The sequence below is a fragment of the Hyposmocoma kahamanoa genome, unplaced genomic scaffold (assembly GCF_003589595.1).
Source record: "Hyposmocoma kahamanoa isolate Upper Pololo Valley unplaced genomic scaffold, ASM358959v1 80, whole genome shotgun sequence".
NCBI lineage: Eukaryota > Metazoa > Arthropoda > Insecta > Lepidoptera > Cosmopterigidae > Hyposmocoma > Hyposmocoma kahamanoa.
In genome coordinates this window covers 9,220,269-9,239,351 of record NW_020654051.1, presented here as the reverse complement: position 1 = coordinate 9,239,351, position 19,083 = coordinate 9,220,269, and the positions used below count along the sequence as shown (strand labels likewise).

At 34.7% G+C, this 19,083-nt stretch overlaps 1 protein-coding gene across 1 annotated transcript in view; it reads right to left on the bottom strand.

Moving 5' to 3' along the window:
• Positions 1-19,083, bottom strand: part of LOC113233791 (voltage-dependent T-type calcium channel subunit alpha-1G) — a 95,565-nt gene that overhangs the window by 41,057 nt on the left and 35,425 nt on the right. The window contains exons 2-4 of the mRNA XM_026468991.1: positions 3,832-3,943; positions 3,363-3,496; positions 2,158-2,255 (exon numbers count right to left, since the gene is read on the bottom strand). Of these exons, the coding sequence (XP_026324776.1) occupies positions 2,158-2,255; positions 3,363-3,496; positions 3,832-3,924 (325 nt within the window). The 5' untranslated portion in view covers positions 3,925-3,943. The remainder of the gene's footprint in view (positions 1-2,157; positions 2,256-3,362; positions 3,497-3,831; positions 3,944-19,083) is intronic.

Below are 19,083 nucleotides of genomic sequence, written 5' to 3'. Positions count from 1 at the left end.
TAATTTTGCAATTTTCGTCCACTATAGCAAAGCTTAAGAGGGAGCATGCCAAAAAAGTCTTGACGTTGGCTCCGCCCAAATTTGAGAAACAAATATATGCCTGAAGTTCGCGTGACATGCGACAGGAGATGTTGAATTTTGCGCATTAAAAGTACCAAATTCGTTTTAGCGGAATAATTCTAAAACTAAAGTGATTAAAAAAAATCCGTAGTGACAGTTGTCGATCATGCATAAATATAATTAATTATCTAATTTTTGTCCTAATAACGTGTAGCATTTCGAGGATAAATCGAAAAAATGTGAAAATTTATTGTTTTATGTTTCTGATTAATGTCTATACTTGAATATATCGTGTAATTACTCATACAATATTTTATTTTTAACTTTAAAGTGGATATACCCCTCTAAAATCAAATCGAAGATTAGGAATTTTTCCTCTGCTCCCTCTTAAGTTAACTGGTCGATTTGAAGTGAAACAATTGACGACACCCATCAATTGGGTTGGCGCAGTTGTCACAGTAATTATATGACAGAATAGTTTTCAAACAAATCAAATGACATTTCGTCTCTATTTCTGGTTTTATACTCTATGGTACCTAGACGGCAAAAAATTGCTTGTACTCGGGAGATTTAAAAAATAAAAGCATATTTCATTTGTTTATTCACAAAGATATCCTCAGAAATACCACAAGGGGCTGTCTGTGTATCTTTCGCATTAGCTGCTGCGATTAATTTTCTTCATTCTAATTTTCGTATCCAATTACTGCAAATGTTGTGTGCTTCAATTTAGCAAAATTAATTTTGTCGCGTAAATTATTTCGTTACTAACAATGTTATTATGTTTCTAGATAGGTTCATCATTAACCTATTTATACGTCACACCTCTGGGCACGGGTCTCCTCTCAGGTGACGGTTTGGACCATAGTCGGCCACACTGGCCCAATTCAGGTTGTTAACTTGACACGTGTGCAGGTTTCATGACGATTTTTTCCTTCACCAGAAACCCGAAAAACTTTGAGTCGCAAGCCTGGATTTGAACCCACGGCCTCTGCTAAAGAGGCGGTAGGTCAAATCATTTGCTACCACGGTTTTCTATTTATAGATATAGGCTCCTTTAAAGGTTTTCCATTAGCAGATACAACGAGACACTTAAATTCTATGTAATTAGAATCTTATTTTGAAAGTATTCGTAAAGGACTGCATTTTTAACTTTAGTAGGAGTTAATAAAAGCAAATGGCGCGGTGCATATACGTCACTTCATTACATACGTCATTTAATACGATTTTGAAATATAATTTGAAATTGACAAGTCTATAAACTGTATTTTAGTCAAAGCTATCATCAGTAAAATTAAAGTGCCGGCTTCGTTATGCTTAATTGAAAATTGTCTTCTAAAATTGGAGTTCAGGCTTAGTTCGGGGAATGCATAGATACGTAAGAAAACCAGACCGGGACCTATGATTCCGTTGGGTTTTATTGCTACAAAAATATAATATGGTAATATAGGTTTAGAATAAGAAAGCCATTACTTTTTACAGGGAAATTACTTATTCAAAATCTATTTATATAATTTTAACTGCCTACGTGACAGAACAGTTACCTTGCTGGTCTGCCATGCAGGTTCTCTCAGGTTCGATCCCCGGGCCGGGGAAATATTTGTATGGCCTACATTTATTTCTCTCGTGAGTTTGGGTGTGATTTGTGGTTGTCTATGTGTGTGTCCATGCCACTCGCGATACAGGGTTGCCATAGTGTGGGCAGTGAGTGTGTGCGTTATAATGTGTTGAACATTTTGCTTAAAGTTGGGCAATGTTTGGATTACTGCATCGTTTGTCAATTAGTTTTATTGGATTCATTGGATTCAAAATAAGATCAAACTTCATATAGACGGCTCCATCTAGACTGAGCGTGCTCACAGGAATGTCCTCTTAAGAGGGTTGTTAAGTCAAGTGCACTGCGGTTGTCTAAGCGAAGAGGTCAAATAGTTCGTGATAGAGATTTTACAGATGGGTATTTAGGAATGTCTGCAATTCCATTTTTCTGCGATACATATATATATATATAATATAAAAATCTGTAAGTATTAGTTTTTCATGAAATCAAAGATTTACAGGCTGTTTAAATATTTTTGTACTCGTAAATTTGAATGTACTTACTCGGTATCCTGTTGATGGCTCTAAGCGGTCGCAAAACTCGAATTGTCCTTATCGCAGATAGGTTTATGTTTTCCACATTCAATGCGTACTCCAGGGCTCTGTAAATAAAGCATTACTTACAAATGCGAATGAATTTTTGAAATTTTAATTTTGTTTTTATTCATAAATATAAAATAGACTTTATGAGTATTCAAAAGTAAGGGCGTCTTCGAATTAGACACTTGTAGAAGGCACGCCACGACTAATTTTCAGACAATATTTGGAAGTGCAGTTGCAGCGCCGCTGTTGTGGCAGACACAATTAGGCGATTATCACACTGCCCCGCACCACGCAGCGGAGTACGTGAGACGACGGATCATGCGCCCCGCACTCCCGCGCTGTAACGCGTTGTCAGTGTGTTGTACGGCGCGTATTTTTTATACAAACTGAGATACTCCGGTACAATGTTGAAAAATGCAACTCAGTGTGATAATCGCCTTAGTAAAGCACTACAGACCACGCACCACTGCAGCGCACAAGCATCTAATTTGAAGGCGCTAAGCGCACTAAGCGACTAGCCGCGAGGGTCCGCAGACGTAGCGGCTACATTTACTTCAGAGTCGCGGCCGCGTCAGTGGGTATGGTATTGACTTATTTGAATAAATAGGAGTCGCAAGCGGTTAGACGCCCGCGACTAGCTGCTTAGTGGAAAATGCGTGTAAAACTCGCCGCTACGTCTGCGGTTGCTTAGTGGAAAATGGCGCTGAAGTAAAACTAGCCGTAGCGGCTGCCATCGCTCGCGGCAAGTAGCTTAGTGGAAAATGGCACTTACTTCAGAGTCTGGTATAATGACTTATTTGAATGTATAAGAGTCGCGTGCTACCAGCCGCCCACGACTTGCCGCTTAGTGGAAAATGCGTATTAATGATGCGTTTTATTGCATTCTCAATCTTCCTTTTTGGACTTGGAATCGTTCTTATCACAGGTGGTATAGATTTAATTGAAACGTGAGAGGAAACGTTAACTGTATTAGGTAATGACTGTACATAATTATTATAGGAGAATTGTGGGAGAAGTATTAAGCCGGTTAAACTTATTTTTTAAAGTACAATTAATTCAAAATTATTTAATGAACAAACATTATCTATTCGTGATGAACACTGTTTTATATTAAGTATGTGTGCAACGTAATAAGAAATTCGTGTGTGATGTAATTTTATACTGACCCAGCCATGACGATGAAAAAATCTAATCTATTCCATGAATCGGCGAGATATGTGCCGTGTCCGTACACGCCCATAGCGACCATCTTGATCGTCATCTCCAGCGTAAAAAACGCAAAGATTATATCATCGAAAACCTGTTAACAAAAAATTCAATAAAAACAACGAAAACAAAAAGAAGTTGTAACAATTTCTCCAAAAATTATGAGCAAAAATTAATTTGGCCTTCAAATGGAAACGCTTTTTGGCGCGTCATGAAAAACAAAAGAATGTCGAAAATCTTTTTTAATGGCGACCAAAAACGTCGGCGTCCATTTGCATCGAAATTGATTCATTTTTGTACTGATTTATAAGGACGTTCTTTTTCGATGAGCGTTTGGATTTCAAAATCCATAAAATACATAAAACTTTTTTTATGAATACGGTGTTGCTGTTCTGCCCATTGTTAAAAAATATAGCACAGATGGCATACCTGTAATATTTTGCATCTATTGGTCGTGCATTGATCGTCGACACACGGCTGGTACATGCCCAAGGTGATGCAGTTCAAGAGGATCACCAACATGGATATTCGCTCGAACCATGTATGGACAGAGTTAAGGAAAGCAGTCTTTTTATAAAATCTTTTTTGTTTATAGAGGCTTTTACAAATACAGACCTCACAGTGGCTCTCTTAATCTACACATTTTTTAGCCTAATTATCGCCTTAACTAATTTATATAGCAGAAAGCAGTCTCGTTGTGGGTTATTTTCAAGATAGGTCAATGTTATCAATAGAATATAGTACTGTAGAGATTGTATATTAATCTCAATATCGTCGTGCGCACATATCAGCTAATTCAATTTTCTAATATCTATTCGAATTTTAAACTTTTGTATCTATTTTTGACGAATCACTGCATAATGCGAGATAACAACATCAATTAGGGTTTGATGGTAAAACGCTTTTTTTAACCGACTTCAAAAAAAAGGAAGGTTCTCAATTTGACTGTTTTTTTGTGTATGTCACGCGATAGCTCCAAATAATTTGTGAACCGATTTTGAGGATTCTTTCTTGTTGGAAAGAGGGTACCTCAGAAGTGTTCCCATTCAAATTTGAAGAAATTATTCCACCTCTAAGCTGGACAAACTAGGGGACGAATGACTTTTGAAGTCGCTTTTTTTACTCTGTTCTGATATTATTCTATATCTATGGACAAAATCGGTTAGTTAACTGCATAGTTTGTGATTCAGATAAAAAGGTTCTAAAACTTGAAATATTGTTTGAATTTAACAGTTTTATTGTAAAAGTAAACGATTTTCAGCACCGAATTTTAGTAGCATTAGAAGCTCCTTGTGAAAAAAGTTCATGGAGGTATGTACATGTTAATATAGATATCTTACAAAACCAATCTAAAAGTAAAACAGTTCCTAAATCTCATCTTGGAATATAATCTTAGAAACTACATAAAACACCTACACATGTTACACATACTGCGGTTGTTTATTATTGATTTAGGTTTTTCTGATCACTTCGGAACTATTATACAAATAAAATTAGTGAAACAAAATAAAATTATATATTATATAATAAAATTACTTGGTACACGGAAAAAAGAATCTACAATAAAATGAATGTCGAATGTTTTAAATAAAAAATAAGCTCAATTAATTGGAATACTATAATAATTAATCACAAAAATATTAATGAAAATTATAAAGCCTTTAATGATACGCTCATTAACATTCTTCAACAAGGTGTTCCAAAACGTAAAATTAAACTAAAACATAACAAGGAAAAAAAAATACTGGTTAACAGTTGGTGTAAAAGTTTCCTGCAAGAATAAAAGATTATTAAAAATGCTCACTCAAAATTCGAATAGTCAAGTACTTATAAAATATTATAAGAAATATGAAAAAGTATTAAAAAAGAAGCAAGAAAACTGCATTTTAAATAAATCAAATAACAAGATAAGGACAATGTGGAGTATTATAAACGAGCGAACTAAGAAAAAAGGAATAAAAGATAAATTAAACATAATATTACACCAAATGATAATGATACGCAAATAAGTGATCCTAAAGAGGTAGTTGACATTTTCAGTTGTTGTTTTGCATCTGCGGGAGAACAAACCAACCAAAACAGTGAAAAACCTCGCAGCCGCCTCGTAATGTCGCCAAATGAAAATACAGTGTTTCTAACACCAGCAAACTACCGCGAAATAAACAAAACTATTAGAAACCTGCAAAATAAGAAAAGTCATGCCATAGACGAACTGCCACCCAGTTTTATTAGAGAATGTGCGGATTAATAGACTTTTCCATTCTGAGCGTTAATTAACCAATCTTTTAATGATGGCGTCTTCCCTTCTCTATTAAGAAAGCTATAAGCAAACCTACTTTAAAAAAAAAACTCAAAATTAGATCCTAATAAGTATCGTATTTTACCCACAGCATCAAAAAGTTTTGAAAAATGTATGTGACACCGCATATATTCCTTCTGCGAGAATTGTACAATTTTTGACGTGTGCCAAAATGCATTTCGGAAAAAACGCAACACAGTCTCAGCAGTATATAAATATATACAAGAAATACTAAATATAATAATTAATGAAAACTATGCAATTGGGATATTATTGGACATGACTAAGGCCTACGACAAAGAGCAATGCGATATACTGTTACAAAAATTATATCGAATAGGTATATGCGGAACGTCACATAAAAGGTTCGCGTCATACTTAAAAGACCAAGAGCAATTTGTAAAAATTGAATTTTTCAATTATAAAAACGGCACTATTGAAAATATACGATATGGATCGAAAGGTTATTAATGCATCAATTCCGCAATGAAGTGTCATCGGCTGTCTTCTATTTCTGATATATATCAACGATCTTGCAAAAATAATAAACGAGTCATGTGTACTATTCGCAAACGACATTTCCATACTTACACCATATCAGAATAATGTTAACCTAAATGTAAAGCTGTACTCTATATTTGAGAATACATCAAACTGGATGGAGGAATATAATCTGCAAATAAATTTTAAAATCCAAATTAATGACATTCCATCTTTATCAAAAACATCCGATAGACATAAATTTCAAATTTAATAATGTAGTCATAGAAAAAGTAAGTAATTTCACTTTGCTGGATATAGCCATTGACACCAACATCAAGTGGAAGGCGCATACCAATAAAATAAAAACTAAACTATCAAGTTTCGCATATGCACTTCGTGAAGTTAAAGCGACCACGAACATACAAATGGCGTCGACTACGTACTACGCGTACGCTGTGGCTAAGCTACGGTGTCGTACTATGGGGGTATAGTGTTGATACATCAAGTGTATTTACGCTCCAAAAAAAGCTCGTTCGAATCTTAATCAATATAAAACATACCGATAGTTGTAAATCTTTCTTCCAGTAATACAAAATTCTCACTCTACCGTGCATATATATGTACATACTGGAAATATGTAAGTTCGATCGAAAAAACTTAGACTTGTATACAAAACGGGAAGATATTCCAACCAAATATTTCTTACGTCATAATTCTCACTCTCGTCTAGTACGTTTTTTACAATAAAAATGTAAGATTAGAATTTATATATTGGTTAATATTAAATATATATTAGTCATCATAACAAAACTAATGGAGTTGTTTCAAATCTCAATAATACTTAAAAAGAAATTGCTACAAATATTATGCATATGTTACAAAATAATCCTATTGAAATAACTATACAATAACTGCCTTATTATATACTTAAGACTTACGACAATGCGAAATTTGAAAAGCGATTATTCAATTTACTGACTATTAATTAAGACCTTTTAGAGGTGCGTACACAATAAATGATTTGATTTGATTTGAAAATCTAAGGCAGCGACTTTCAATACTGTATAAAATCAATTAGAGTACGTATTGATTCTTTCTAGTATACAAAAGATATCTCGAATATTCTGAGAAAGAATTTTTGTAATGGCTACCTATCCCTTTCCGTCGCAAGTCACTTTGGCGGATTCGTCTTTACCGAAGTCAGTATAAGAAGTGTGAACCGATTTCAAGATTCGGAGCCGCGTCGTCTACACCTAAAGCCATTAATACTCTCTAAGAGCTCGTATATTCAGACTTGCATGATGACAATCACTGCGTATGTTCATGTGATGAAAATCAGCTGTTTATGTTCATTCTTTAAGTTAAACAATTCTGAGTCTCCAAAGAAGGTTGTAAAATTGTAATTCTTGTTAAAAGTCTTGTAAACGAACGCTATAAGTGCAGGTTCATTACATATACAGGTGTACGATACAGTAGATTATAATGATACATGTGTCAAGCACTCTCCTATGGAAGTAACCCATAGATAGGCTTATGGTCTATTAAATGCGGATAGTAATTTTACCCTAAAAATTCCGAGAGAATGTTTGCTTTGTAATAAAATGAAACAAATTAATGACATTTAATCCTTCATGTTTTAAATTATGTTACGGTAAAAGCTTCAAATTAATGGCCAAATGTCTTGGTATTTTTAGTTGCTACTTATTTAGAAGTTATTATTACCTATCTAAATTTCCTTTTTTATAATATTATTAATGTTTTATACAGGGTGTAATAAAATGGTGTAGTGAGAATTCAAGACTGGAGATAATTAATATGATTGATTTTTAGATGAACAATTTGTCTTACTAAATTGTTTAAAAAAATTTTAGATTGTCATCATTATTGATATTGAAATCGAGCACAGTAGATCACACGTGGCAACATAAATACTTGTTCTGAAATTTTGATGTTCTATATAACCATATACGACATACATGCACACACTACACGCTCTTTTCCTATAAGGGAATTTTATATTTTTTTATATATATCATTATATTCAATTGACTTTTATTAGAATATGTATTTTATAGTTACGAAACACATTTAACAATAAATTTTGATGTACAGAATCTATTTGTTTCAAAACCAAAGTTAATGGGATAAAAAGTAAATCAACATTGTGGCAATGGTATTGCCAAATCACGTTACAAAATCCTTATGGACAAATCTAAAACTAGGGTAATGTCTTACCATTCTACCAATTCATATCAAAAAAAAAGGTCAAAATTATTTCTAACACCTTTCATAGTTTATGTTGCTCGATTTCGGTCTTGAGAACATGTTTGGGTCCGGGCTGTATTTTACAGTGAATTTATGACATCAAATTTAATTTGCTTTCCATGTTGTCTACCCTAAAGTGCGTTATAATATTTATGAAATATGCTCAGTAGTAGAATCATTGCAATAAATAATTTAAAATCTGTTTAACTGCCTCCGTGGCCGAACGGTTACCATGCCGGACTGCCACGCAGAGGTCCCAGGTTCGATTCCCGGGCCGGGAGAAATAGTTGTATGGCCTACAATTATTTCTCTCGTGAGTTTGGGTGTAATTTGTGGTTGTATATGTGTGTGTCCATGGCACCCGCGACACAGGGTTTTCCCTAGTGCGGGGCTATGTTGAGTGTGTGCGTAAAAAAAAAAAAAAAAAATTTAAAATCTATTCTGTCGCAAGAAACGTGACTAATTAAAATCAGTCATAAGATATCTATAGAATATCATCGTATTTTTTAAGCCAGTCTCTGTTAAATACATATTCATTCTTATATTTCCTCTGTGTCTTTTATGTTACACTCTGTATATCTAAATAATTACGTAAAAGTCTGAAGCATCTTTTTCTATTTAGAAAGTTCCGAAAGGGTTATTTTGTTTTATGCTTAAAATATCAAACTGTGTCTTTTTTATTATTTATTTACAATCTTAATCACGAAGCCTGTCTTTGTTTTTATATAAATATTCATTTGTCTATAAAGCAAATTAAAAAAAAAACACATACTCTTTGTACTTTTGCAGGTACTCAGATAGAAGATTGTTATAAGTTAAATGTTATTTGGTTTGACTGGCAAGATTACTGATAAGTAAACATAGCATGTTTGAAAGTTGGTAAGTTTCGTAATAAGTTGCGGGATCGGCGTCCACAATATAACAAATAGGGCTTCTTGAAACTCTGCCAAATTTTTCCGCAAGGTTGCTCGTTGTATGTACCTCTACCATGAGTTTATAGTGTCGATAGTCTAGCGATTGTGGCTGCATAAAATATTTGAAAAATTTTCTATGGTAAATTGTATAACTCTCCAAGCAGTCACAAAAAGGACTAAAATGCTTAAAATAAATATTACATGTGGTCGCTAGCGTCTACGACCATTGTAAACTCATGGTAGAGGTAATAGATAAGTGTATGTATATATGGTTTGCGTTATTTTCTTTTATTAAGACTACTTAATCTTGGCTGTGGTTTATGAGCTTAATAAATAATAGAATTAATAGAGTAGCGAATGAAGGTGAATGAAGGTGACATGCCAGGATCGTAAGTATGTAATCTCTGATTATCCTCTAAGGCTAATCAGATCTAACGGCGTGATTATGTGTAATCCTTAGATTCTGTAGCATTTAAAAAAAATACTGTTGCCGTAAACAGTATTTTTCAACAAAACATATTTAGACTATATGGAGTTCTTTGGATATTGCCATGAAACTATTTTTTCAGATCAAAATCGCGTATATTTGTTTTTTTTTAATAAACCAGCGTTTCGTGTCTTTTAGAGGTCCCATGTTCATAACATTTGCAATATATTTAAAGTAGTCTAAATTTGCATCAGTGCAAACATTTTAATTAAAACTTTGTAAAGTCGTGAAAATGAAAAAAAAAAATCGAAGTTTTGGCTTACTTTTGTTACTAGTCACATTTTATTACCACGGTGAGGAAACTATGTTAAAAAAAATTAAGATACGTGGTTACCTATCAGAAGCTCGAAATTACATTTGCCCGATATAACGTTTGTTCGAATTTTCAGAACCCCGAAAGTAATTTCTAGAAGACGTTGGTTCGAATCCGATCGAAGGATTTTTTCCAAGTGTCTTTAGTGGAGTATTTTCACAAAAAATAATTGAATATCAATTTAAAAAAAAATTTAATTATACTTTTAGTTTGCTTAGGTTTTGTTACAAATCGGTTTTCGGGATTATGAAAATTCGAGCGTACGTTATTTCGGCGAAATGTAATTTCGGATTTCTAGTCAGTTACTAAGATACGTTCTTAACAAATAACTAATGTTTCGAACAGTTTATACCTTCCTCCTGGTAGGTTAATAGCGCTTTCGGGTGAAATACCAGCCACGTACAATAGTCGGCAATTACCGGCCCATGGCCTCAGCTGCCCATTCATTAGCATCAATTAGAGACGCGCGGACGATAATACTAATATTCTGTAGCCCTGGTTACACCAAACCAAACTTTTGTGAATGTTTTTACAGCTCCTAAAATATATTTAGGTAAAAGTATGTAGATGAAAACAGAGGGGATAAAAGTTAGTAATAACGATGACAAGCGGGCTGGTGTTAAAAGTTGGAAGAGTTAAAACCTTTTTTGAACCCTTTCCGGGGCTATTTTGTACGGCATTTACATGGACAACTCTCAACTACGATTTCGCATTTCTGGTTTAATCCTTTATTTGGATTTTATTTGGTACCTACTATGGCTGAATGATATAGTTATTTATCGAGTTCTTAGGTTTTCGCGATTGTTAAACATAGGAAATGAAATTATTTTTCCGGATTTAAATCGCGTATATTTGTTTTTTCAAGCAAACCGACGTTTCGGGCTCTTTACAAGTCCCATGGTCACGGTTGACTGAGGTGGTACAGTCTTCAACCAGTTATGTCTAATATGAATACAAACCACCCTATTTTGTCACTATAGTTACAAGAGTTATTAATTAAATACCTTATTTTTAATTTTACAAAGAAAACATTCCAATTTACGCCACATTAATTTTTACAAATTATTTTATTGAATGACTTTTTTAATAAGTTTAATTTATTATTAATTAATAATAGAAATTAGAATGAACTAAAACATATGTATTAATTAGTACTGCAGTCTTATGTCTGAGTGATGTCAAACACCGTCGCGTAAACAAGTCTGCAGTCTGCGAACATGTCATGGATAAACCTACACATTCAATAAACTTTTACAAACCCCAGCTCCTTGCAAAAGAAGTCCGTTATCTAACCAGGATGCTGCGAGAGGCCATTGAAATTAAAAAACATCCTAATTTCAACAGGAAAGATGGTTTCTCCGTACCATCAGTTTGGGATCCAGTATTTCCTCTGATGAAAAATCCCGAACAGATATAAGACTGCAGTACTAAATAATATGTTTTAGTATAATTCTAATTTCTAATATTAATTAACAATAAATTTAACTTAATAAAAATTCATGCAATAAAATAATTTGTAAAACGTAATGTAGCGTAAATCGGAATGTGTCTTTGTAAAATTAAAAATAAGATATTTAATTAATAACTTTTGTAATTATTGTGAAACAATAGGGTGGTTTGCATTAACATTAGACATAACTGATTGATGACTGTACCACCTCAGTCAACAGAGACTATGGGACCTGTAAAGGACTCGAAACGTTGGTTTGTTTGAAAAAAACAAATATACGCGTTTTAAATCCGGAAAAATAGTTTCATTTGTATAGACTACTAAAAATAGTAATGTAGGCTCGACTGTGATGGAAATTTGATTTGTGGTGCTCCAAAAATTGTTGTTGGTTTTTTCCACTCTTTCGTGTCAATTATGTAAATGACGGTTGTACACAGCAATAACAGTAATAACAGACGTAATAATCACTACATACCACGGTTGGTACGAGAAGCCATCGAGATCACGAAGTACAAAACATTTAACCGTGATGATGGTTTTAAACTGTCCAGTGCATGGAATCCGGTCCTTAGTGTGTGCAGTAATAAAAACAAAAACACCTCGAGTTCAGTTTCGCGTGTGGATACAGTAAGTGTGGTTTGTGTGAAAAAAGTGAGTGACAATGGTAACGCCACAACAAATCGCGATGAAGGTAGTCGTCGACAGCGCAAGAGGGTAGACAGATATGTCTGCCCATAAAGCTGTCATCTGCCGCCGTCCAGTCAACCCGTGACCATGGAACGTGCAACCGTTCCGAAATATCGGGAAAATAAAAAGAAGTTATACCGTGGTAAGAAACCTGTTACTAGTGATAATCATTTAGTCTTTTACTGGTTTTGTCACTGTTTGATAAATTTTCCTTTTCCATTTAGGCACTTACAAATTTGAATGAAGAATAACACTGGTAAGGTCAACGAGAAATGTTTAATTAACCAAGGGACCCCAAAAGCAGTTACGTGTCACGAGACGTCTTTTAATGCGTCTTTTTTTACATAGCGCTTACACAGATTAATAAGATTTTTTATCAAGAGTAAGTACGTCACATTAATTGTAGATGGACGTTAGATATTATTAATGTATTAAATATTAGTAAATTATTGGCTAGTAGGTTATTAGAGGAGAAATGTTATTTACGTCGCTTGAAACGATTATGTTAATAAAGTTATTGCGATTTGAAATCACTTGAAACAACTTGTGTCTCAGGGTGACGAGCGCAGTGGCAGTGCCCCGACGATATTTGCGATTTATATCTGATTGGCACTGCCACAGTCAAGAGTGAAACACACAGAGAGTGGGTGCAAGTCGGGCGTACGCGCCCGCGTTCCGTATGTTGTCGTCTATCTCTCTGTGTATTTCACGCTTTATGGACTAGGCGTGTCGCTTACCGCCAAACGCACAACTTATTTGTCCCGTCACTTGGTATTATAAAAAAACTAAACTTTTGTAAATTGGTTCTGGTCTGGGTGCCCTGGATATTGCGTAGGAGTGAACTCCGTTGGGTTGGTTTTTTTTTTTCGTAACAGTTGCATTTACACAGAGCTTTAAATCGCAAAGGTATGAGGGGCACTGCCACTGCGCCCGTCACTCTGAGACATAAGTTGACGAGTTCATGTGACTGTAATTTCACCAGCACCCTTTCCCTTCAAAACCAGAACACAGTAAAGCTAACATTACTGCTTGGCGGCAGAAATAGGTAAGTTGGCAGTACTTCCCTGGACGAACTCTTTCACAAGAAGCTCTATTGCTACTATAACTGTTGTAAGTACTGGTACCCATAGATCAGGGAATTGCCTGGTCTCAAATTAAGGTGTCGTTTATTGTACGATATTTACTCTGTTCGTAGAAGCGTCAAATCATTTCAATAAAATAAACGTTACCAAGATTAAAGTACTTTAGATATGAAGCATAACACGTTATCGTAAAATTCAGCTCAACTCTATGGCTCTACGGTGAAACGTATTTGCATTAATTAAAACCGGAGCTTCATTAATGGTTTCCATGTTTTCGGTGTTGCGGTGAGCTATCGAATTTGTGTTTAATTTTGGTATCGCGGCAACCGTACCTATTGCCCTTTCATTGGATGATTAAAGGTAATGTAGTGGAACAAATGAAATCCATTCAGTCTACAAGTTCTTTTATAAAACCTACCAATTTATATGGTGTAAAAAGGTGGCATATTTTTTGTATATTATTTGAGGCTATAAGCGCGAAAGTAGCGTAACTAGCATTTAATTTTTGTCGTTTAACTTTAAATGATACTATAGTACAGGAAGGTCGATAACCGTATCCCGGCCGAGAGCGGTTTGAAATTGAAATGAATATCTAAGGTAATAAAGTGCAGCCGGATATGTGATGGAATGTGCTATTACCGTTATTGACACAAAAATTACTAATGGATAGTCTATGCTAAAAATAAGTTAATTAACAATAAGTATTTATTAACAATAAGTATAGTATTAAGAAGTTTGTGTGAAATCTTGTGTTACGTTATTATATTATTAGTCTTCAAGGCTACGTACATATATACATATACTTCACGCCTTTTTCCCATCGGGGTAGGCAGAGACAACAGTCTTTCAGTTGTTACGGTCCTAACATCTCTCGCCTCAACAACACGCATCAATGCTTTCATGTAATGTTGTCATGAAAATGTAAGTTCGCCTTGGTCGTCTCATGCCAACTTGCCCGCTCACACTCGCCTTATAAATCTGTTTCGTAAATCTTCTTTCACACATTCTCTCTACATGTCCGAGCCATCTAAGCATCCCTTTCTCTGTCTTTGTCACTATATATTCTTCCACGCCGCTACGTTCTCTTATCACACTGTTCCGTAATTTATCCATCCGAGTCACACCAGCCATACTTCTCAACCATAGCTCTCATTTGTACTCCATTAATTCTACTTTCGTGTTTCATCTGCCAAACCCAAAAAGGTTGAAGTTTTAGCAACAAGCTTTAAGGCTAGATGGATATATATGTGGTATGGTTATAGTTTTTAAGTAAAGCGGTGATGACAGTTAACAATTTAAGCCAGAATTTTTTTTTTTTAAATATTGTGTTATTAGGTTTCGCGATTATAACACATAGGAAATAAAACTATTTTTTCGAATCTAACTCGTGTATATTAGTTTTTCAAACAAAGCAACATTTGGGACCTTTACAGACACCATGGTCACGGCTATTGACATGGCATAGATGATAATGGCCCGTGACAATGGGACCTGTAAAGGGTCCGCAACGTGAATTGTTTGAAAATAAAATATACGTGAGTCAATCAATTTCTATTTATTTCAAATTTCAAATAAATAATTTGATGACCGATTTGCGATTTGAGATTCGATCTCCCGTATCTCAGAAGTGCCTAGATTCTATTGTTACAGCCTGCACACAAATGTGGTGAGGTTCGTGATCCGTCTTCAAAAAGTTTTGGTAGCAGTAGAGCTCCTTATGAAAGAGTTCGTCCAGGGTACTGCCAGACTGCCACCTTATCTATTTCTGCCGCCAAGTAGTAATGTGAGCAGTACTGCGTTTCGGTTATGAAAGGGTAGAGGTACTGGTACCGGCAGATGGGACATGTCAATTTATGTCTCAGGGTGATGACTGCAGTGGCAGTGCCCCTCCGACCTTTGCGTTTTAAAGCTCTGAGTGACACTGCAACTGCCATGGACAGGCGTGTCGCTTATTACCAGGCTCACGACTTGTTCGTTCCGTCACTTGGTATTATGAAAAATGTTACATACACACTATTGAGTATTGAGTGTGTATGTAAATTTTTACATACATCAATATATCACAGTCTACCGTCACGGGCTATTCAAAAAAGGAAAATTTCCCGTAATCTCCCATATAGTACATCAATCATAATCACAGCAAAGCTGAAATCTGAATACATATACAGCTGCGCGTCATCTCTTAAATGTATGCCTTAAATCATCTTCTGCAAGGTTCACAATAAAATGATTTTAATCGTAAACAGAATGTGCGTTGAATTCATGTAGGAAAATTGTTCTAAAATAGGTATGTTATTTTTATATTGCAGTTCATGTTAAGTACGTAAATTACTTTGTATAAAATTAAATTTATTCTAACAATAAAAGCGAGAAACAAAAACCGCGAATAGCAGAAATATATGGAATATTACGAGAACAAAGAAATGTTTTTTACTCATTAGTCGGAACGCTACGTCGGCGAGCGAGCTTACTACCATAATACTGAAATAAGTGTATATTTTGTTAACTTTTTCTCCTATCGTTTATTTATGGTAACCTGGTTTAATAAGAAAGGGTTTTACTGCCCGTTAGTTTTCATTCCCAATGCAAGACACCAACTAAAGTATGAAACATTAATTGTTTAGAAATGGACATATTATGTAGTTAGTCATGTATTCTAATAGCAGTAGAGCTTCTTTTGAAAGAGTTCGTTCAGGGAAGTACCTTAACTATTTCTGCCGCCAAGCGTGAGTATTATTACTGCATTCCAGTTTTGAAGGGTAAGGGTGTGGGTGAAGTTACAGGCACATGGAACTTGTCAACTTATGTCTCAGGGTTACGGGCACTGTAGCCCCTCAGATCTGTGCGATTTAGTGCACTGAGTGAACTGAAACTGTCATGGACAGGCAAGTCGCTTAATATCAGGCGCATAACTTATTCCCGTCACTTGATTTTACAAAAAAATGCAATATATATACATGTTATATATTGTATGTATATTTATGTGTGTAGTTTATGTAACATAATTATTTATGAACTTTGATCCATTCAGAAATATTTCCTTTGTGCCAACGAACCCGGGACCTCTGCATGGCAGATCAGCATGGTAACCGTTCGCCCACAAATGAAAGTGTAAGGATAAAATATATATTATTACATTATAACGTTAAGGAAAATTCAAATGTAATATAAATTTGCTATAACAATAATTAGAAAAATAAGATGTACGTAGAAACACATTTCACTGGTGGGGTGGGCTGAGCCTAAAGACGGAAGTACTGCTTACGGATCTCGCTACGCTTCTGACATACACCATTCGCTTCCTCCTTCCGTAAAATTAAAATCAGTAAGGTTAATTAATTTGTAACGTTAAACCCGTTTATGAATAGTACTCCAAAAAGTCACTACTTTTATTTGTACCGTAGTGCTTATATGATTCTATATAATAATTACGCTGTGATAACGGCTTCTTGCATAAAATAAAGTACGCCAATGACAGTAGTAAGATGATTGTCGTTGATATTGATTTAGTATTTTAAATATAATTATGAGAAAACATTTAGTTAAAACTCACCTCTGGTGTTAGAAAGTTCAATGGTATGGACATGTACATTTATCGCCTCACACAAAGACGTCGGTGTATAAGTAATCTTAATATAAGATTCAAAATCTATGGAAAATGAGTACGCGGCAACTTCACAGAAAGTAACTGTAAAGCCCGTAGTTGGTTTTTGAGATCAATATAGCGAAACGGGCAACCCCGTGCTATCATATTCTGATATTTAATTTTACAGTAAACGCCGTTACTGCCCATGGTCGGGTTAAGGTATAAAATTACAAATGCCTACAGAAGATGAATGGAAAGAATTTGGAACAAAAAACTGCATTATAAGGAAAAGTCAAGTCAGTCCTGCTATATAAAGGAATAAGTCGCATTTTTCGCGCTTTGAAACAGAAATTTACAATAAGAGTGTATACTTAAGAATTATTTATTACAATAGAGTAAATTACAGAATAGGTGAGCTTTGCTGGGGTCTATTGAAACGCATGAGTTTTTGCGATATCATAAAGTACAGGCATCAACAGAATTATTTTTATTTACTTTTTTATTCAATGTTTTTTGTTCTAAAATACAGCTTTCTTATTATTATTTATGACCTAATTTTGTGCAACGTGTAAATTAAATTAACATATAGGACTAACTTCGACTAGAATTTAATTGTCTTTGATTCGGGGTATTGTAAAAATTACTGATTAGAAAGAAACTTATACGTATTCCAGCGCGTGGAAATTTGGACGCAAAACGCGTTCGTGTAAGGTAACACTTATTAATTGCCGGTAACCGACAAAAAACTTTGCAAATTTTAACGTACATGATAGCATTTTGTATTCATTTTAGCGGGCTTTGAAACATCTGTAACGATTTCTGCTTTTACTAAAATTATGTCTAATGCACCCACGTGTATTGGTGATTTCAGTACACTAAAAGCGTACTTAATTTACTTACTAGGTGAATATTAATTCACCTAAGTAAATTAAGTACGTATGTAAATTTTATTGGATTACCAGGTGAATAAAATTTTTATGTCTGTTGTGCCGCACTACTGGGTACAGGCCTTTCCACTCTTTTCCCATTGTTTTCGGTTTCGAGCAGAATGTGATCAGTCCTATAACCGCTCACGCGATACATGCAGCCGTAGACGCATACCACACCTAGAGGTGCCGGTGATGATTTTATACCGATTTATCGGATATCGAAGTTATAACAGGTAAAAGAACTAAAATTAATTGCTATTTCGGTAACTACTCTAGCAAACCATAAAGTTTTTAATGCCTGGGTCTGTCATTTAAAAAAAAATAAACAACTTCAAAAATACGTCACCACAATTGTGTGAGTATTGTTTGGGCTGGTGATTTCGGTGTTTATTTATTGAAAATATACGGTAAGTAGCGTTTTTTAAGTTTACCCTGAATGTAAATGTTTATAAACTATACTTTAAGGAGTAATTTTATGGTAAACGTTGGAACCACTCAAACGGAACATTATCATATTTATCCAAGTACACCAAAAATATCATTAGTGCTTTTTAAGTGAAGGATTTGCGGTGTATTACTGCATTTTATTTGAGATGTTTTTGTTGGTAGTCGGGAGGTATTTATTTAACAATGCAGAATAATAATTTTTATTTATAAAAACTTGAATTTAAACTGAATGCTTTTCTAATTTGCGAAACCAAATAGCCGCCATTTTGCGGTAGGAGGAGCGCATCGCGTGAGCGGTTAAAAAGGAGTCTAAGTCAATATCGCTCCAATCTATCTTCACAGCTCTATACCAATAAGAAATAGCCCCAAATTATGTCCAACTCATAAGGACAATTTACATAAACAGTACAGATGGAATAAAACTGGAATCTTTTGGCCCATCCTTCGAAGTGCAAAGAGGAGTTAAACAAGGAGATCCGTTGCCGCCGAAACTATTCCCCAGTATATTGGAACACGTCTTTCAAAATTAAGACACAGCGAAAATATAGTACTGAAGAAATGGTTATGTTATGTTTTGTCTTTACTCTTAAGATATTTTCTAGCTAACAGTACGCGGAAAAATAGTCGTGACTTGCATTTTCCATTTTGCCCCATCGGCTCACTAAAAGGTCTTAAGACCTCACAATGAACAAAGATGATAACACCAACGAGGTCCATAAATCTGTAACCAATCTCTTTA